The 20,442-nt window shown below is 35.5% G+C and overlaps 3 protein-coding genes and 1 long non-coding RNA gene across 4 annotated transcripts; 2 read left to right on the top strand and 2 right to left on the bottom strand.

The window, feature by feature from the left end:
- Nucleotides 1-480: 480 nt before the first annotated feature.
- LOC125216196 (uncharacterized) lies at nucleotides 481-2,522 on the top strand. The gene has a single exon (XM_048117853.2). It carries the CDS (start codon nucleotides 637-639, stop codon nucleotides 2,275-2,277), a length of 1,641 nt encoding a protein of 546 aa, XP_047973810.1. The 5' UTR covers nucleotides 481-636; the 3' UTR covers nucleotides 2,278-2,522.
- Nucleotides 2,523-4,818: 2,296 nt separating this feature from the next.
- LOC125216594 (CASP-like protein 1F1) lies at nucleotides 4,819-5,901 on the bottom strand. The gene is made up of 3 exons (XM_048118348.2): nucleotides 5,608-5,901; nucleotides 5,289-5,409; nucleotides 4,819-5,230 (listed from the first exon to the last, which is right to left on the bottom strand). The coding sequence occupies exons 1-3, from the start codon at nucleotides 5,808-5,810 to the stop codon at nucleotides 5,009-5,011; spliced, it is 546 nt and encodes a 181-aa protein (XP_047974305.1). The 5' UTR covers nucleotides 5,811-5,901; the 3' UTR covers nucleotides 4,819-5,008.
- Nucleotides 5,902-7,405: 1,504 nt separating this feature from the next.
- LOC125209676 (uncharacterized) lies at nucleotides 7,406-10,008 on the top strand. Its single transcript, XR_016136353.1, has 4 exons — nucleotides 7,406-7,526; nucleotides 7,805-7,979; nucleotides 9,195-9,704; nucleotides 9,783-10,008. It is a non-coding gene; the product is annotated as an uncharacterized LOC125209676 (long non-coding RNA).
- A 7,650-nt stretch (nucleotides 10,009-17,658) lies between these two features.
- On the bottom strand, nucleotides 17,659-19,357 carry LOC125209675 (Pectin lyase-like superfamily protein). Its single transcript, XM_089068221.1, has 4 exons — nucleotides 18,936-19,357; nucleotides 18,678-18,849; nucleotides 17,977-18,443; nucleotides 17,659-17,890 (listed from the first exon to the last, which is right to left on the bottom strand). Exons 1-4 carry the CDS (start codon nucleotides 19,328-19,330, stop codon nucleotides 17,734-17,736), a joined length of 1,191 nt encoding a protein of 396 aa, XP_088924347.1. The 5' UTR covers nucleotides 19,331-19,357; the 3' UTR covers nucleotides 17,659-17,733.
- Between the last annotated feature and the right edge of the window lie 1,085 nt (nucleotides 19,358-20,442).

Raw genomic sequence — 20,442 nt, forward strand, 5'->3', positions numbered from 1 at the left:
AAGGAAATGAGTCATCTTTTTTAAGACGGAAGGAGTAGTAATAAATATTTTAAAGGTTGGAAAAATAATTTACTCCCTATTCCCTCTATCCATGAATAGGAGTCTCGTTATCATTTAAAACTAGTACATACAATTGAGACATTTATTCCATTAACTTTTTTTCTATTTATTTTTCCTAATATTCTTAAAACTCTGTGACGGAAAGAAATGACACTTTATACGAAGACGGAGAGAGTATTTATTCAGTGGAGTTGTGAATAAAACTACTCTAGAAAGAGTTGCCGTCCCCTTGCTTTCTTTTATTTCATTAAACTATAGCATTAAATAGCTCTTGACAATTAATTTCCATTTTCCAACACAATTAAATTCATTAATCTTCTTGTTGATGTAGATTAAAATCCTATATTTCCCACTTGGTAAAACCAAGCTTTTCTTCTGCCAATGCTCTTACTCTAAAATTATTGCTCCACCTAAGAGATTCATTTATGAATTCGTTTATATAATTAAATGGAGTACTAATATAAATATAAAGAAAGTATAGTAAGAATGATGAGTAAATAATTGTGAATATTCCTGAAAATCGGCAATTCCACGCTTTCCCTCTGCGCCATTTTCCGGCATATTCACACCGCCGCCATGAAGGATGAGGAAGAAGACACCATTAAATCAGCCGTCACCGACATCCAGCAGCAGCTCCACTCCCTCTTGGACTCCATTTCCGGCGTCCAAATCCTCAAGGGCAAATGGTCGCTCATAACCACCAAGCTCACATCTTTACACCACCGCCTCTCCGACCTCAACAACAACAACCCGCTCTCCTCAGACCTCCTCCGCTCCATCTCCGCCACGTGCTCTTCCGCCGCCTCCCTCTCCTCACTCTGCCACTCCCCCACTCCCGCCGCCGGCAAGCTCAAAACCCAAAACGACGTCGATTCCTTGTCCGCCAAGCTCGATGCCCACACCAACGATCTCCAAGTAATCATCAACAGCGGCTTGCTCGCTCTTTCGTCCTCCGCCAGGAGAGAATCCGTCCGGGCCGAAATCGGGTACTTGATGACCCGGCTGCAGATCGGTTCCGCCCAATCGAAAAGCTCCGCCCTAGAATCGCTGATTGGTTTGTTACAGGAAGACGCTAAGAATTTGTTGATTGCGGTGGCGCAGGGGATAATTCCGGTGCTCGTGCGCCTTCTCGATTGCAGCACTTCCTCCGAATTGAAGGAGAAATCAGTGAGCGCGATCGCCAGAATCTCGACGGAGGATTCGAGCAAGCACGATTTACTGGCTGAGGGTTTGGTATTGCTGAACAATTTGATGCGAGTGCTCGAATCCGGGAGCGTATACGCCAAGGAGAAGTCGTGCATCGCGCTTAGGGTTTTGAGCAATTCAAAGGAAAACGCCAGGGCGATTGGATCGAGAGGGGGAATTTCTTCGCTGTTGGAAATCTGTCGAGAAGGAACCCCCAATTCGCAGGCACTGGCGGCTAGAGTTCTGCGGAATCTAGCCGTTTTCGAGGATGTGAGGGAGAATTTCATCGAGGAAAACAGTGTATTGATGTTGCTGGCATTGTGCAATTCAGGTACAGCATTGGCACAGGAGAATGCGGTTGGGTGCTTGTGCAATTTGGTGGCTGGAGACGATGATTTGAAGCTGCTCGTTGCACGGGAAGGTGGAATTCAAACGCTGAAAGATATCTGGAACTCTGCCCCTTCTGCTCAAAGTCTGGAGGTAGTTGTGGAGATGGTGAGAGCAATGGCTTCGTGTCCAAACATCGCTGAGTTTCTCGTTGCAGATGGCTTTCTCAGCCACTTAGTTGGTGTATTGAGCTGTGGCATTTTAGGGGTTAGAATCGCAGCTGCGAAAGCTCTCTCTCATTTGGCTTACAATACCAAAACAAGGAAGGAATTGGGGGAAATGGGGTGCATTCCTCACCTCGTGAGCATGTTGGATGGTAAGGCAGTCGAGGAGAGGGAGGCCGCTGCTGAATTGTTGTCGAATCTCATGAGTTATGTTGGAAATAGGAGAATTTTCAGCAAGGAAGAGAGGGGTATTATCTCTGCAGTTCAGCTATTGAATCCTTCACTAAACACCTTGGATAAGAAGCATGTCATGTCGATATTAGGATCGCTGCTGTATAGCAAGAAATGCCAGAAGCAGATAGTGGCGGCAGGCGCCTCTGCTCACTTGCAGAAGCTCGTGGAGGCGGATATCGAGGGTGCTAAGAAGCTCCTCGACAGCCTTGGACGTGGGAAGCTGTGGCGAGTCTTCACCCGCTCTTGAGGTGAAAATGTGTGTCTCAATCTCTTTGTAAAATAGTACTAATTTATTTGTTTGATTTGGTCTGTATTTTTTGGTTCTGTTTTGTTAGTTTTCTTACACATTGTTCATTAACTGTTGTTGAAGTTTGTTGTAGGAAAGTAAAAAATTGTGGTTAGCTGATGAAAGTTTGTGGTGCTTGTATAACTAACATGATTAGTTGTTTGTATTCATCACAATAAACTCAATTGAGCTTATTAGTTCTGCAATCCCTTTGCCATTCGAGCTCGTCCTCTTCGTTGATCCAACGATTCGTTTAACTCAGGCTGCATCTGTGCAGTTTGGAAGTCCCATCATGCTATGCTATTTTATGATATGTATGCTTCAACTTATGACTGCTGAAGCATTAGTTTATCAATGGATTTTGTAAAAGAAACTAGATATGTGATGTTATGGCACTGACAATCTTATTGAGGTTAGTTGTGTGATGTGGACTTTGGATTTTATATTTAGCTAGAAATAATTATACGATGATTGCTCAGCTACTGAGATTTTACTATAGGTGGTATTATATTAGTTACAATCGGTAATAATTTAATGCCAGTTTGTGGTTGATTGTCTGGTTGAGAAGGTGTAGAGGTATCTATCTCTCTTCATCAGCTGCATGTGCAATCAAGGCATCTCTTTAGGTGGTCCAAGTTTCCGATGGCTGCAGCGGCCAAGTTCATAATTTTTTTGAAATTGTTTGCATTTAGGTTTTAGAGTTTGGTAATTGCTAAAATGGAGTATTTTTATATTAGAAAATTGATAAAGATAATTTTAATGAAAAATATAGAGAAGAATATTAAAAAGATACTCCATCCGTCCTAAAATAAGAGTCACACTTTGTCATTTTGATCCGTCCCCACAATAGGAGTCACACGTTCCACTAACTCACTTCACTCACATTCTGTTATAAAACCAATATAAAAAAGTGAGTTTCATATTCCACTAACTTTTCCAATGCACTAGTCGTGCTCATAATAAGAGTAACTCTTATTGTGGAACGGAGGGAGTATTAAATAATGGGATACTGGATCTAATATCATGTAGTAACTTTTAAAAAGTTAGATTTCCATGAATTTTTAAATTGGCACGTAATATCACAAACTTTACCCGAATTCGTTATTTCCACCAGTTAATAAATTTTGGCTATATTAATGGATTTAATAACAATTTTGGAGGATGTGTTTCAACAAAAACTATCCTCAAAGATTGAAAAATTTGAAGTTGTTGTTGTCAATAAATTACGAAAAAGATCTGCATCATCACGGTATTATTTGCCAAAAATATTTTGCTGTTGGGAAATAATAAACTCAGGCAAAGTTTGTAATATTATTTGCCAATTTAAAAATTCGCGGGAAAAATCTAATCTTTTGAAAATTTCATGATATTAGAGGCCAATATCCCTAAATGGCATGGAGTAATTGGTATTGCATCATTTGATTGCTAAAATTAATTTGGTGAAGTGATAATATATTAAGAATTGCACCATTTAAAAAGTATGGACGCGGTGTGGTGCGGTCAATATGAGATGGCAAGAATTGCATAACCTATCATTTAAGAATCATAGAGCTGTCTTTCTTAGTTTTGTAATTTGTAGTACATGTTATTAAGACTTTATTATCATAATAAATTAATAATATGTGTACAATAATCCCTGAGTCCACCGAAAATAACAGACCAATTGTGGAATAGTACTATATGTATTTTAGTGAAAAAGAGAAAAATATGAGTAAAACATGAGATATAGAAGAAAATGTGGGTAAAATATGAGATACTAGTTTATATTTATTAAATAAGACTATTTTATTTGGACATTTTAAAATGATAAAATAAGATTATTTTTTGTGAAGGAGTAGTATTTATTACAGTATTATGGTAAATCTATGCCACAACCACTCTGTTCAGATATTAGTAATTCAGTTCCTTAACCATCCACACCAATCATCATTCATTTGAATCATTTCCCAACAAATCTATTTCGTTCTTTTCTACATTCTACTATCCCGGGGGGGACAAATTTAGACAATGTATTGTGATGGATGTAGAATTGCACAAATAGTAAGGAGTTAGGACTTAGGACCATACATGCATGAACTTGAATCCAATAGAATACTATTAATCGGTCCTAATGGGGAAAAATAATTCCTTCATTTTTGTTTGTAATTTAAGTTTCTGACAGCCCACATATTACTTTAAAGTTATGGGCTGTTGCACTATTGTTAGTAGCCCATACTAATTTCTAATTTCTATTAGTACATTGTTTTTCTTATACGAATATTATTTAAATTGTGAAATGGACATTGTGGTTTCAAAATTTTCAGCTTGTACTAAAGTGCTGTGGTGCAAGTTAGTTATGTTTTTGAACTTAATTTTAAAGATTTTTATTGAAATTCCCATTTCTACATGATACGAACATCTCCAAGTTGAGTATGTACTTTGATGATAAACTAGATAATTTTGTATCTAACCTAACCGTACAAATTTAATTTGTGTCTTATGAACCATTCATACACTGATCAATTCTATGGCAAATAATTCATTCTCATGTTTCTTCAGAGTCAAAACAAACACTACTTAGCATTAACATAACAAACTACATATACTTCATATCTTAATAAGTACTCCTAGGACCTAGTAGTATAATATATGTTGAAATCATCTCCTAAATAAACTTAAATTTGCAAATACATACATACATACATAGGTTCAATCAAACGACGATATGGCGAGCCTTGTTGGCAGAGAGGACAGTGAGAATGAGGTACACAACAAGAGCCAAATACGAAATGGACGAAGCAGCAGTAGCCTTGTGGCAGAATTTTCCAAAGTAGCCGCAGATCGCCACCCATCCAGCGTGGCTGTTGCCGTACTTCCCCACGTACCCCACCGCAGTCGCTGCCGCGCACGCCGCCATCAGCAGCATCGTCACCATCTGCGCCACCAAATTAAAAATTAAACCTGATTTATCACTAAAAGTAATCCAACATTACCAAATCATGCAGGAAAATGTAGAAGTGGTAAGCCGGATCCACGGCCTTGTTGCCGATGTAGGCGAAGAACAGCGACAGGATCGTCAGGGCGCACACGATGAGATTCGTGTACGCGAAAAACCTGAGAAACGCTTGTTATCAATTGTTGATTAAATGGAAATGATGTCTTACTTTTTTTTTAATTAATGGTTAAATGAACATAAATTTAAAGGTCGCGCCATGGAGGACTCGAACCTGAGACCTTTGGCCTTATTAGGCATTATCAACCTCTCTACTCTCTACTGCTCGGTCAACTCACACACAGAAAATGATGTCTTACTTGAAAGTGGGGGAGTAGGAGTAGCGGGCGTCGACTTGGATGCCGAAGACGACGGAGGATTGTTTGGCGGTGAGCATGATCCATGCGGCGGCGAGAGTGGCGGCGGCGGCGAAGAGCCTGAGGGAAATCTGGGAGAGGAAGAAGAGTTTGTGGGTTTTGAGGGGAGGGATGGGGAGGGATTTTTCTGGTGTAGTTGTTGCCATTATTCTGTTTCTTTTTCTTTTTTTTGTTTTGGTTTCTGTCGCTCAGCAGCAAGTTATTGAATGCAGAGGAGTGATGAGGGTGGGTAGTCAAGTTTATAGAGGAGAGGAGTTAAGATTTAAACGCAAACGTGGTAGACTAGTTGAATAAAGGTAGGTTCGGAATTTAATACCATTCATTAACTGTCGTGTAAACAAACTACTCATGTTAGTATACTAGATTAAAGGAAGATTATTATTCTATTGATTTTTTTAAGAAAAAGTAAAGATAAATGGAGTTTGTATGGTTATATTCATATATTGTTGCTACACGTCTATGGCTTTTATATATAATTTACAATTCTATTGCGATGGATTCGTAACTACTATGAATAACAACCTAGGACTTTTCTATATGTACATACACTCATGAAAGTATGCAATGTTCATTTTATAAAGATAATAATGTTACATATTTTTCAAAGATACTTGTTTGTTTTTGTGTAATTCTATCTAAATTTTTTCTATGACATTTGATAAAGCATCAAAATTAAATTAAGTACTAGTATTTAAAGGATGAAATTACCAAAACTAAAAAATGTCCAATTATCATGATTATATGATGGACTTGGTCAATGTTCCTTGCAATTCACCATGAGTACAAACAAAATTTATTATTGAAAAATGAAGATTGTAACTTTGGCATATCCCAAAGCCCTTGACATTTAAGCTAATTTGGCGTGATTCATATTCCAAGTAAAAATGTAAAATTAAAAAAATTATTATTAAGAATAAAAATATTATATATAAGTTTAGAGTATTTTTTCGAGATGAAATGTGCAACCTTCTTTTTATATAAAAAAAAAACTATAGTAAAAGATGTTGCGGACTTCTCCATCCATTCCAAAACTAATGTTAATAGGAGAGTGGCGTCCAAGAATATATGAATTAACCAAGAAAATCAACAGCACTAAGCCATTAACAACTTAATATGAATTAATGTTGGAGGTAAAATGATTAGATCAATATGGATGTTTGTATATAAGCTCAAACATTTTTTAAACATAGTATATGAGGAATATCCCTCATTCAAGTGTTTGCCTAAACATATTTGATAGTACATGGGTATCTTAATACTTAAGCACCCAGTGTCATATATAATTTAATTAAAGTAATGATCATAAAATAATAAGTGAAGTAATGATCATAAAATAATAAGTGCTTACTTAAGTGTAGCCATTGGACATGTATGCACTATACCAGTAGTCATAATTACACAAAAATATGTCCATGGTTTGGTGTTTTGAAGCGACAAATTAAATCAAGTAAAAGCATATTAAAATACTTAAGGGTGTGTTTGGGAACATGGAATTGGAGCTATGGAATTGGAATTGGAGTCTCCAATTCCAATTCCATTGTTTGGTAACACAAAAAGTTATAGAATTAGAATTGAATTATAATTCCAAAATTTTCAATTCTATAATTTCAATTCTACACCTCAATAAAAGAATTCGAATTCTAAAATCTCAATTTCCGGGTCAAACTTAAAAAACACGCGGATCTAATTCGGGTCAAAATAAAAAACCGGGTCATAATTTTTTCCCCCACTCTCTCCGCCTCTTCTTCTCTCTCGCGACTCTTCCCTTCTCTCTCGACTCTTCCCTTCTCTGCAGATCTGCCTCCATCGTTGCTCTATCGCTGTTCACAAGAATTATTCCCAATCAAAAGTTCAGATTCATGGTGCGTATTTTCTCGTTTTTGCATTTGAATTTGCGAATTTGTATTTACTGTTAAATCTCAAAAAAAAAATTTAATCTTCCAAAAAAATTTCAGATCTCGATTGTACGTTTTGGATTTTATCTTAGCCGACGTTTTTGGGTTTTGGGTTTCTATCTGGGTTAATTTTTTCAGATCTCAATTGTAGTTGTTAGCTATGGTTAATTTTTTGGCTTTTGGGTTGTTTCGACTCTCGTGTGCTAATTGTGGTAAGGTGAGTCTCATAAGGAGTGAAAATTCAGGTTCGATGTCTTCGATGTCAGAGACCTACTCTCAGCAACTACAACTTTGATAAAATTGTAGAAGCAGAAGCAGAAATCCGCTCTCAGAGAAGCCTACAAGAACAAAAAGTATCTGTCTCTCGATCTTCGCCCTAAGAAGACTCGCGCTATCCGTCGCTGTTTAACCAAACACCAGGTATATCCCTTTTGCAACCTTTACCGTTTTAATTCTGTGATGAAAGTTTTGCCAAATTAAAAATGTAGTTGAATTGTAGGTCTTTCTTTATCTGGAGTTATTGGTTAACTTTGTATCTGTTTATACGTTTTTCTTTAGCAATATATATTTATGACTTACTTGGATTTTAGAATATGCAAGCATGGCTATAAGCTTTACTTGGATTTTATCTTTCTTCAGTAATGTGAATTGTAGTATATGTTTAGTTTACTAGTTACAAATTGGATTATTACCCTTGCAGTCGTTTTGATCAAACAGTGACATTATCTTGTCTAGGTTTAGTTTGATGTAACTCTACTGGATTGTATTCTGTATGTATTGGCTAATGATGTAATCCTCACAAGAAGTCATTTTCTTCTCTCGGTTGCTATGGTACTATTACTTCAATTTATATCTACTATGTGGCCTATTACTTTACAATGAGAAAATCCAGGAATTGTAAATCATACTCCATATTATACTGTGTTTCTCATGTGTGCACATTAAGAACAACAACAGGATTTAGTTGACGTTGTTTGATTCGGATAAAATATGCTAAAGTTTTCTATTTCTTGCTCGTGTAATGCTGATGAGTTTTGGAGAAATTGGAACTGCTGTGTGATTTTTTTCTACTTCTTTTTTTATGAAATTGGTAAAGAATGCATTTTTTTGAAGTTATTGAATGTTATCTTGAGAATTTTATAATGAACTGGGGTCTGGAAATGGATAAAGGGACTGTAGATTGTTATCTCGAGAATTTCAAGATTGGCTTATTTTGGAATTTTAGCTCTTTCTTTAAGTTGTGGAATCGGTTTTATCATTGGGAAGAAGAGTTATCGTGGCCCATTTTCCTTAATTTATTGCTTTTCCTTGCTAATCTGTTGATTTATTTGCTTCTTTTTTTAAAATTGAGGTGGGATTCTGGCTGTCCACACAGGCAGCAGTTTCACATATAAAAGGGGGCTAGCATTATATGTTGCTTTTCAATTGTTTTATTTTCGAAATTTGTTTATAATGAAGCTATATAAGTTTTTAATGGAAGTTGTATGCTTGATCAAGTGTTTAAAGTTACATCTGCTGCCATATACCTCATATTTCTCATTTTTCCTCAATTTTTTTGTCATGGTTGTTGTTTATATTATGGTTAGAATGTGATAATGTTATAGCTTATAAGTTTTCACTATCTTTTAACTTTAGTACATGGATATTCAAGAGTATGACTCCGGTGATGGAAGTGACGATGAGAGTTCTTCGACTAAGGTGTTCACTATTCTTCAAGTTGTGAAATTTGCTACATTAGTCTTTCAATGGCATGAACAACACATGGTGAAAGAGCCCAGCCTTGACTTTTCCATAGCACGCGAGTTATATGTAAGACGGCTCTATTATGGAAGTGACAGAACTTGTAAGGAACAACTTAGATTGACTAGGCATTGCTTTACTGTGCTATGTTTTAAGCTAAAAGAGATAGGTTTGAAAACCACAAGAAATATCACGGTTGAAGAAGTAGTAGCCATGTTTCTATATGTCATCTCTTTTAATTTAACAAACCGTAAAGTCGGCTTTGATTTCATTAGATCCGGAGAGACTGTTAGTAGATACTTCCATATAGTATTAAATACTATACTAAAATTAGGAAGTCATTATGTTGTCCAACGAGAAACAGTCATGGATGGCTTCGAAGATGAAAAATGGGATTGGTTTGAAGTAAGTATTTTTCTATTTGTTTATTTTTTTGTAAATCTATCTAAATTATACTAATTAATTAGTACTTTCGTGATGTAGAACTGTCTCGGGGCACTTGATGGAACACACGTTGAAGTAAGTGTTCCATTGAATGATCAAGGAAGATACAGGAATAGAAAGGGTAGGATAACAACCAATGTTTTGGCTGTGTGTTCTCGTGATTTGAGCTTTACATACATTTTACCTGGATGGGAAGGATCTGCAGCAGATAGCAGAGTATTACGAGATGCACTTACTAGAAATTATCCATTCATAGTACCTAAAGGTATGTTCTAGTAAACAAGTTTCAATCTATTTTATATACCTAAAGGTATATAAAAAAAGTATAGATTTAAGTTAATGCATATATAGTATATTGTTCAAAATGAATGCAAAAGTAATTATCAAAAGATAATAAAAAATAATATATAGTATTTTGTTCAAAGTGAATGTTATTTTAAAAATAATCAAACTAATTCCAAATCTATGTTAATTTTTTAAGTTACCAAACAATGGATTTGGAATTATAATACAATTCTATATCAATTCTGTAATAATACCAAACAGGGGATTTGGAATTGAATTAGAATTCAATTCCATCCAATTCAATTCCATAGAATTCCAATTCCAATTCAATTCCAATTCCGTGTTCCAAACGCACCCTAATAGAATTTGGGCCGCGACATATTAAATGCATATAAATAATCATATACAAGTAATTTTCAAGGATTGCGGCTTTGATTGATTTTCGCACTATTAGTAATACTCCGAGTTAATTTTATGTATGTCTAATTTTGGAAACCATAATTAAAACAATTTATTAGTGTTGTTTGTGATAAAGCAAACTTTTACACTATCATTATCATTCATTCACTTATTTCAGCACTACACTCCAAGTTTGTGATAACATGACTAAAGCGTTTATGATGAGAAAAATTCTAGTTAAGGGGGGTGACGGTTTATAAAGCCCACGAGGCCGGCAATGAGTTGTGCTAACTATTAATTGTGTCTTGTATATAAATCAATATTTTCAAACAACTTAATTTGTAAGAGATTTTGTTTTAATTAATAAGTATGGTGTTCGAGATACCTTATTATGTGAGAGTGTATATATGTAGAGTGTAACTCAATCATTTTACATTGTGTAAAGTTCTCTAATATACATACCAATAAAAAAAATGTACTAGTAATAAAAAATAAGGCATCTCCCATCATTTTAGCTTTCATTTCATGTTGAAAAAAGGGCTGTACTTGATTCGATCGTTGAAATATTAAAGGATAGTTAAGCTTTAATTTCATGTTGATTGACGTATGATAATTCTATTCCGATCCCACTTCGACAAAAAAAATATCAATTGAAATTCCATTTCTTCCAATTAAAATTAGCTAGGCTCAAATGTAACCTATGTATTTTAATCATTTTGGAAATTTGATTTGGTGCTAAAAACGTAACAATTGATTAATTTAATTTTTTGGGGGTCAAGGTATGATAACCTAGCTCGAAGGGGCAACGCATGTTACGCTTACGCACATTTCTTCCAAAAATTACTATGACGTTTTTGCTCAATTTGTTTCCTTTAATTTCTTTTGTTCTGTAATTACTGATGGAAACCAAAGTAACTATAAATCCAATTACAAGAATGTATAGGAACCCTGATCATATATCTTAATTATATTACTCCATAAATAAAACGATTAGCTAAATTTTTAAAAAGAAAGATAATAGTAAACCCTAGTTATATTAAAATATTATCCCCTAATTAAGAAGTTGACTATACTAATTAAAAACTAAAAAGGTGAAATATTTTAAAGTGATCGAATTAAAAAAATACTTTGAATAAAGGTAACTCTTTCGCAACGAAAAAGTGGAAACAATTCTGTTGCCCTGAAAGTGGTCTAGTTAGTTTTGTTATTTGGTTATTGGGTAAATATTTGAAATTCCTTGTAATATACTCAGTATATTAATTTAGACTTAATTTATAATTATGTATGATAGTACAACTTAAATAAAGTAATTATCAGGAAGATATTTCTAATCACAGATCAATCATAATATACCTCACCTATGATAAATAATCAATAGAAATTTGCAGGCAAAAGAGCATAAATTTTGAAACATCTTTCTCAAGCTTTCAACCACTTTCTTTCACTTGGTTGGATGAAACAACCCATATTTAGCTCTGACACTTGGGGTAATAAAGTCTTATTTTTATGATACTTACCGTAATATTATTACTTATTTACAAGTACACTTTTTCGTATTTGTTTCAATCACATGTCGTGTCTCTGATTGTTACATACTGCTCGGGATAAATTAAATGATTTTTTGGTATGGACATTAATTCAAATTTCTATATTGTTCTTTATTCCTTTTACAAGTGTATCATTGCACATAACTATGGTTGATCATATTTTTTTATTTCAAATGTTTTTGTTTTTTAGAAGACTAGAATGAGAGATCTCAAGTTTAGGCGGTTTAGTGGATAAGAGCACTCCCAATGGAGTTCCCTAAAAACTCCCTTATTTCTCCCTAACTCCTGCCACATCAGCGCCACATCAGCACCAAAATTTATCCCCAGTTTTTAGCCAAGTGCTACATTGGTTTCTCCCTTATTTCTCCCTTATTTCTCCCTAACTCAACATTTCATTTTTACATCATTATTTTTTATATTATTTAATTTTCCCTACAAATGTATTTAATAAATAGACTAATAATGAACAATTCATCGTTGTATTAATCATTGGAAAATATAATACAACGAGAAAAAAAAAACTACAAATAAAAAACGCAAATAAACAAAGATTTAAAAAAAAAAAATCTAAGACGGAGGGGCCGGAGGGGCGTCGGGATCGAGCCCCAGCGTACTCTGCAGGTGTTGGATGCATTTCCAGAGGGCCGCCTTTTCTTCAGGGGTCCCGCCGCCGGTGAAGTACAGCGTGTACATCTGGGTCAGATTGGCGACATTGCTCGAATAAGTGGCTTTTTCTAAGTCGATGACGGATTCCGACGCGACTTCCGACGTTGCGCCCTTCCCCTTCCGCCTCCCCTTCGCCTTCTTCACTCCCTCCGGGCGCTCGTGCGGACCATCCCCACTCAAGTCGATGTGGGCCGCGCTCCCCTCGCTCTCCGAAACGCTAAGTCGCGAGCGCACCGATTTCCCGTGCAGCGCGTCGTGCATTCCCGTCCGGAATTTGGGGAGATCCTTCAGCTTATCGTAGATGTTCCAATACTTGAAGCCCTTCGTCGACAAGTACTGGCTACTATACATCCGGATGGCCTCATCTCGGACCATGTGCTCGTTCTGGCCACTCGTCATGTGAGTCATCAAGTTAGAATAAATACCGTTGAAGTGCCCGCAGTCCCTCATGAGGCGCTCCCAATGCCGACGGATCGCCTCGCTGCCATGGTCCTTCATTGAGGCAGTCTTGTGGCTCCTGTACTTCGCGGCAATCCGCTCCCAGAATATGATCTCAGTCTGGTAGTTGCTGCGCTCCGCGTCCTGTGACGTGTCCGCCCAGCAGTCGGCTATCAGCTCGGACTCTTGCAGAGTGTAAGTAGTCCTTACCCGCTTCGGCCTCTCATCGGAACCCGTATCAGTCGCAGCCGACGACGCCGGCGCCTTCCCCCTCCCGCTCCTAGAAGGCGGCTCGGTGGGCGTTTCTTCCACCTCGAAGTCCTCCGCGCTCAGTGTCGCGGCCTGAGATTCTTGGTCGCCTGGGGTTGATCCGGGGGTGTCGAACTGGGGCCGATACACATCGTCGGCTGGAAAGGGCATTCTGCCGGCAGAGTTGAAGTACGGAGAAAGTCTCCGCGCCGGAGGAGTCTGCAAAGGAGACGGACCCCCGTATGGAAGTTGGCCGGGAGGAGAACCCATCGCCAACAACGACTGCATCCACTGCTCGTTTGCTTCATCCGTGTTGGGAATTTGTGAACTCGACTCTTTCCCCTTACCCTTATCCTTACCCGATCGGGAACTTTTCTTCCAAAAGCTCATAATTTTGATGAAAATTGAAGATTGGGAGAAGAGATTGAAAATGGAGAGAATGAAGATTGTGGGTGATGAATGGAGGAAGTGGAGGAAATATTTATAGGGGTGGAATGTAAAATAGCCGTTGGGTTCAAAAAAAAAAAAAAAAAATTTTAATTATCGCCGATTATCGCCGAGCGTCGCCACAGTGGCCGGCGATCGCTCGGCGATAATCCGGCGTTAGAACGCCACTCGGCGAAGCAACGGCAACATTATCGCCGAATTATCGCCGACTTCGCCACAATGGCCGGCGATAATTCGGCGATAACCGGCGATTTATCGCCGAGAATTCGCCACCTCCATTGGGAATGCTCTAATGGTTATTTGGTTGATAATTGTTGGTTACTTGTTTGTCGGATAATTTAATTGCAGTTTTATATTTGCTGACATTTATTTACACTTTTCAGCGGTTATACAGATTAAAATTATTTTTTTGTATAACTAAAACAAATTATTTAATTAAATTAAATTTGCATGGTTAAATTAAAACATATTTAAAGAAACAAAGAGGAAAATTAAAAATTGCATAATTTGATAAAGAGAAATAAGGAAATATTAGGAAAAATCAAACTCGTAAAGAAGAAAGAAATGGGACGATCGTATATATAATTGGTTTGAAAACGGAAATTTAAAGTGAAATGAAAATAAAAAAGAAAGATTTAAAGATCATTAATCTTCAATATCATCCATCTATAATGAACTTCAAAATTTTGATGGCCCAATGTTTTGTCCAAATTGTAACCCAATTGCAATCATCAAAGCCCGTTTCAATCTTAGTAAAATCGTAAGGATGAAAAATAACTATCCACACCTCATTGGGAATAAAGGTTACCATAAAAAATGATGACACCTTTAATTTTCTTTAAAACGGTAATTGTTGGCCACTCGTTGTCCACTCCATGGGTTCAGGAGACCTACGCATATGAAATGACGATCAATAGATAGGTCATTGTTTTTAGGCCTAAGACGATGATCATTTTCTTAATCGTTATTTCTGTGTATGTCTATTTGTATTTCTCTTCTTCTTCGCGCGTGTTTGGATTTTAAATCTGTTTTGCTTACGAACTTGTATAGAGACGAACTAAAACTTTTGTTAGGACCAAGTCACCTAATTCATAGTACTATCTACAAATTCAAACAAATAGTGAAAACCTACATTTCACGAGATAAAACACTTCAAAGCATAAAGGAACTAACAAACATTTGTTCGCTACAAAATCAACATAGTTAGAGCATTAAAAACATTGAAAAATAAGTTATCACCCCTCAACATCCAACAAGTTAAAAATGGGGCAATATTTTTTAGATGGTGGGAGTTGTTTTGATAATTAGTGATTACGAATTAATATGTTCATTAAAAGCTATGAGTATGCAGACAATTCACATAATTGACTTGGTCACTACCATTATTATGAGACGTCAAATTTTCAACTATCTTGACTACGATCCCTCACTTCCATGTAATATATTGTTTATTAATAGAAAGTCTATTTTGACGTGGAATTTCATGCTTTAAATATATTTTCACCTAATTTAAACTGGCATTACATCTATTAATGTTTTCTAGTTTCTACAGTCAATTAGTAATACTCATCCATCCATATACTTTTTCCATTTAATAAAAAATAGGCATTCACTTCATTTTGATTCGTCCTATAAAAATAATTAATTTTTATTTTTATTAAATTTTTTTCTTTTTAACGAGGTAAGTCTCATTCTTCACTAACATTATTTTGTTCCAGTTATTTTCTTTCTATATATCTATTTTTTTTCCTTTACTAATAGTATATTAAAACTCGTATCATCCCAAAATATCTATTTTTATGGGATGAATTGAAATATAATATTCTGGCCTTCCAATATTGAGACAAAATTCACAATTAAATGCTTCGTTTCTCCGGCGCATGGAAAAATCTTGACTATTTCATGTTTAAGTATCGCGTAAAATCAAATGCTATCCAGTGTCCACTTGTACTTCTCAATATTCTTTTGGGGCGACTTTTTTTTTAATTTATATCTTTCCAGTGTGTTCGTATTAATAACCAAGAAAAATAATTGTGGGGACAATCATCATCATAATTTGATAGTAATTATATATGACCCCAAAATCCAAATCATTAGTATATTAAAATAAAAGAAATAAAGTGTTCAATTTGATAGTAATTATATATGACCAACCCCGCTGATAGTGATATGATTAATGGTACTTCCAACTCTAGAAAGCTATTGACACTTATTGGTAAAGTTGCTAAAATGATTAGCCTTCTCAATAATATGCATATGACCACATTGAGAGTGTCTATCTTCTATACGTGATTTTATATATGCAGATGAGACCTTTTCATAATAATGCTCTCCTCGTATGCAATTTAAAATCCTGCCTCAATATGAGTTGTAGAAAATATGTAAGAAAATTGGTAGAAAGTTAATGGGATGTAGTCTCATTTTTTTTTTTTATCATAGTATCTTAAATCATGCCAAAAACTTGAATTAGGGCCAAACAAGGAGAAAAAATTCCCTAGTCCATCCACCCCACATAGCAATCTTATTTGGTATGACTAACTTATAAAATCCTACCAAATGGAAATATGTAGTATACATGGCCAAGTGATTATAAGACATATGATGTTTTAAGGAAACTTTTATAATTCCCATATTTAATATACAACCATATGTATACACAATACTTTAAATTATTAATTAATTAATTCATTTCTATTAAAAAAGTCGTCAGCCATTCAAGTAAATATATTCTTCACTATATTTATAATTTATTGATTATATGTTTTGATATATATATATATAATTTTTATCTTCATTATTTTATAATTATTTTTACAGTTAAGTAACTATAAATTAAAGACGACATATTTATGACTAGTAAAGTTTTATCTTCTTAGATTTTATAGTTGATGTTTATTTAAATTCATATTGAAATTTATTCATATATTGTCTATTGTATAAAATCCATCAGATTATTTATTATTATTAACTATCTTAATCAATATTTTAACTAAAAATATAATCATTATATATAGTTAATGTGTAATGGTAAAATATAAAAATATAACTACGTTGTATAGTCATTCACATATTATTAAACTTATTGTGTGCGATGCCAATATACTACTATAATTTATGTATATATCGATAAAAATAAAATAAAAATACCCATCAAATAAATAAATACTATAATTTCTATATGTCAATATAAAAGAATAATAGTCTCAATTAAAAAATTGGTGGTGCAACATGACAATCATTTTAGTACAATATGATAATCATTTTATATATGGGAACTATAAAACTTTCCTTAAAACATCATATTATGCCTTATAATCACTTGGCCATGTATACTACACATTTCCATTTGACAAGATTTTATTAGCTAGGCACACCAAATAAGATTGTCATGTGGTGTGGATGGACTAGGGAATTTTTTTTCCCAAACAAGAGAGGAGATGAAAAAAATGGTAAAAGGTCGATTTTATCCAATTATTTGGGGCGTTTATCCGAAAATGTCTCACCACTTGATATCACCATCATTTCATTTTTAGAATAAAATGTCCCGAGTTAAATTTTCGGCGAGTTGAACATCGATGTGATAACAGAAATTATACGTCTATTACGCAAAGTACACATTAATTACACAAAATTACACATCGATTACTCAATCGGCGTGTAACTTCGGTTGTCACGCCCATATTCGATCACCAAAATATTTTTGCAGTATATTTTATTCTCAAAAATGAAACGGTGAATACTAAATGGTAGTACTAGTAATTTTCTTAACAGTGAGACATTTTGGGTAAACATTCCAAACGATTGAACAAAATCGACCTTTTATCCAAAAACAAAAGAATGATAAAAATCAGTTTTTGAATATTCTTGATTTATGGAGACAAATATTATCTCAGATGAATCAAAGAATTTTTACCTTGTAAGGTTTGCATAAATTATATTAGCATCATGTATACACATAATTAAGATGTAAAAGGTTGCAACCATTGGTCGGCATCAATGAAGGAAACATTCAGAAACGGCGACGCTTGTGTGTCATTAAGCCTCTGCACATAAATCGCTCTCGCCGCCGCATTCGCTCCATCGCCCGTGCAATTGTACTCTCCGTAAAATATACTCCTACAGAAAAAAATAAAAAATTCACAACACTAAAAAAAAAAAAAAAATTGTTTTTTTTTTGTGAGAATAATAATATTGGGACTAACTGATCTCTAGCAGGGTCGTTGAAGTCGTTCCACCCCTCCGGCGCGATGATATCCGACATCGTCGTGAAGGCGAAGACGACGGTGGAGAACGGGCGCCAGGCCCGGCCGAGCCAGATCCTGCCCGTGCCGCCGATGCTGCAGTTGACGAACGCAAAGCCGCTGTTTTCGTCCTTGGAGGCGCGGCCCTGCGCCGTCACGGCTCCGTTTATCCCTTTGGTGCCCTCCGCGACCGGGCTCGCTATCGAGACTAAGTGGCAGTTGTGATACATGGATTTGGCGTTGCCGAAGATGAAGTCGATCGAGCCTTGGACGTAGCAGTCTCGGAAGTAATGGCGGCCCCTGTCGTCGTGGAGCGTGTCCTGGGCTCCGAAGAACCCGCACCCCCAGAAGGCCGCTTGGTCTCCCGCGATTCTGATGGCCACTGCTTGCGCTCCGACCGCTCCTGGCTCGGGCATTGGAGCCGCGTTCTGAAGTTTTTTCAAAATAACGTCTTTTGATGATGCTCAAAACGATATTGTTTTATTAAAAATAAAAAAGAAAATGGAAGGAAAATAAATGAAAAGCTTATATTTAAAACATCGTTTTGTGCATACATGAAACAATTGAAAAAACTGAAACTTCGTTGATTTAATATTATTCACATGTTTAAATAAAACTAAATAGAATTTGATAAAATTTCGGATTCTTTTATGTACAGTTACCATGAAACTTATGTTTTTCGCGATAAAGTTGGGGGCGAAGATTTGAACAGAGCCACTGTAGAAGGTGCCATGTGCGGAGTTGGCAGTGTCGTTCCACACGATTGCGGTTGATGTATAGCCTTGCCCTTGAAATGTGATGTTAGGTTTTGTTTTTGGAATCGTTACTTTCTCACTGAATTTATTTGAAAAATAATTAATCAAAGACCATATCATGAAAAAAAAAAAGAAAAGAAATGGATTATTGATTTATAGGCTTACAAGTAAACCCCATTGTTAATCCAAATTATGTTCCTTTTGGGGCTCATGACACCAACCGCGTCCACAGCTGCTTGGACAGTGGTAAAATTGCAACATCCGTTACGATCCACGCAGAAAAACGACGTTGTGTTGGTGTCAGGAGGGGGGAAATCGGGTGGGAAATTGTCACATATGTTGGTCTTGTTGCCAGGCTTGTCTTCGTCTGTATGATGGTGGTGGCCGTGGCGATGGCTGTGCCTAATTAAAGAAGTGACGAGAAATGGAATGGAGCAAAGAGACGAAGGGACAAAATCGACAAGGTGCTTCGTGATGTTTGGAGTCAACAAATTTGTGGATGCTAAGGCTGCAATAAGGCCAAAGAGAATGGCTAGAGAATTGAGTTTATTAGGAGACATGATATCTTTGTTTTTGTAACAATTGGAGAGAATGTAATGCATGGTGATGTTATAAAAGAGAGTGATTATTAATATATGATTGAGTAGTGAATGAAAATAACACTTGAAGTGTAAGGGTGAATGTGATGGAATGTCTTTGAAGTCACATTGTCCCAACCCTAGCTCATGCTTTGGACAATTAATATGCACACAACCTACCATGCTTAAAAATGGATATTCAATTTTTTCAAATTTGAAGTATAATAGGACTATATATATGATACTACTAGCTAGCTATGTAATAAAAAGATCATTTAATTCGTTTTAGTTTGGATTTAGCTAGGAGTTTTTTCATTTGGAAAGGGAGATTAATTAATCAGTAGACCTCGCTTATAAAGTAAAGTTTGTACCACTAGATGTCACCTTTAAAGAGTATAGTTGTATTAAAAAACAGAATATTGACAACTCATTAAAGAATATATTAAATTGAAATTTTTGAGGGGATTACTTTGATTTGGTGCAATAGATGAACAGAGAAAAAGTTATCTCTTAAAGGAAATAGGCTTTTGTGAACTTTCCGAATCAACATCAAGTAAAGTTTGAAATATTATTTGACACATAAATTAAGATTGCGTAGTACTTAGCTCATAGGTTTTAAATCATTACAAAATGCTACTTTTTCAAAAAGTAGATAAATGTCTATTATTGCAATTAGTCTGTCTATATTGCAATGACAGACTAAAGTATGTACTAATAAATTCATAGAATGTTCTCACGATATGTGATATTCGATTATTTTGACTGTTAGCCAGTGCACTGGCTTGCGATTGCATACATCCAATAAATTGAAAGCTTTTCAGCTGCCTACAGTGAAAGTCCAAATTGTTTTGATACTGGAAAACGTGAGTTCTAGTCCAAAATTAATAAAATAGGAAATGACGGAAAAAAATGATTGAAATATTGTAAAAGATTCGCCTTGATAAAATAGGAAATGACGGAAAAAATGATTGAAATATTGTAAAGGATTTGCCTTGTTAGAAAGATCTAGAAGGAGTACTTGATAGAGACTTAGATAAATATATCAAAATGGGGAAGAAAAAACATGATTAATTTTTATAACGTAGGTTGTTGAC

Source organism: Salvia hispanica, chromosome 3 (assembly GCF_029641045.1).
Source record: "Salvia hispanica isolate PSC_SH4W2 chromosome 3, Shi_PSC_v1, whole genome shotgun sequence".
NCBI lineage: Eukaryota > Viridiplantae > Streptophyta > Magnoliopsida > Lamiales > Lamiaceae > Salvia > Salvia hispanica.

What these genes read in the sequence shown, in the direction of transcription:
- LOC125216196 (XM_048117853.2), top strand. Translation starts at nt 637, where the DNA reads ATGAAGGATGAGGAAGAAGACACCATTAAATCAGCCGTCACCGACATC.
- LOC125216594 (XM_048118348.2), bottom strand. Translation starts at nt 5,810, where the DNA reads ATGGCAACAACTACACCAGAAAAATCCCTCCCCATCCCTCCCCTCAAA. An exon ending in TCCTACTCCCCCACTTTCAA is followed by an intron (nt 5,410 to 5,607) that starts GTAAGACATCAT and finishes AGCGTTTCTCAG; the next exon opens with GTTTTTCGCGTACACGAATC. An exon ending in ACATTTTCCTGCATGATTTG is followed by an intron (nt 5,231 to 5,288) that starts GTAATGTTGGAT and finishes TTGGTGGCGCAG; the next exon opens with ATGGTGACGATGCTGCTGAT.
- LOC125209675 (XM_089068221.1), bottom strand. Translation starts at nt 19,330, where the DNA reads ATGTCTCCTAATAAACTCAATTCTCTAGCCATTCTCTTTGGCCTTATT. An exon ending in CGAAAAACATAAGTTTCATG is followed by an intron (nt 18,444 to 18,677) that starts GTAACTGTACAT and finishes AAAAAACTTCAG; the next exon opens with AACGCGGCTCCAATGCCCGA. An exon ending in AACGACCCTGCTAGAGATCA is followed by an intron (nt 17,891 to 17,976) that starts GTTAGTCCCAAT and finishes TTTTTTCTGTAG; the next exon opens with GAGTATATTTTACGGAGAGT.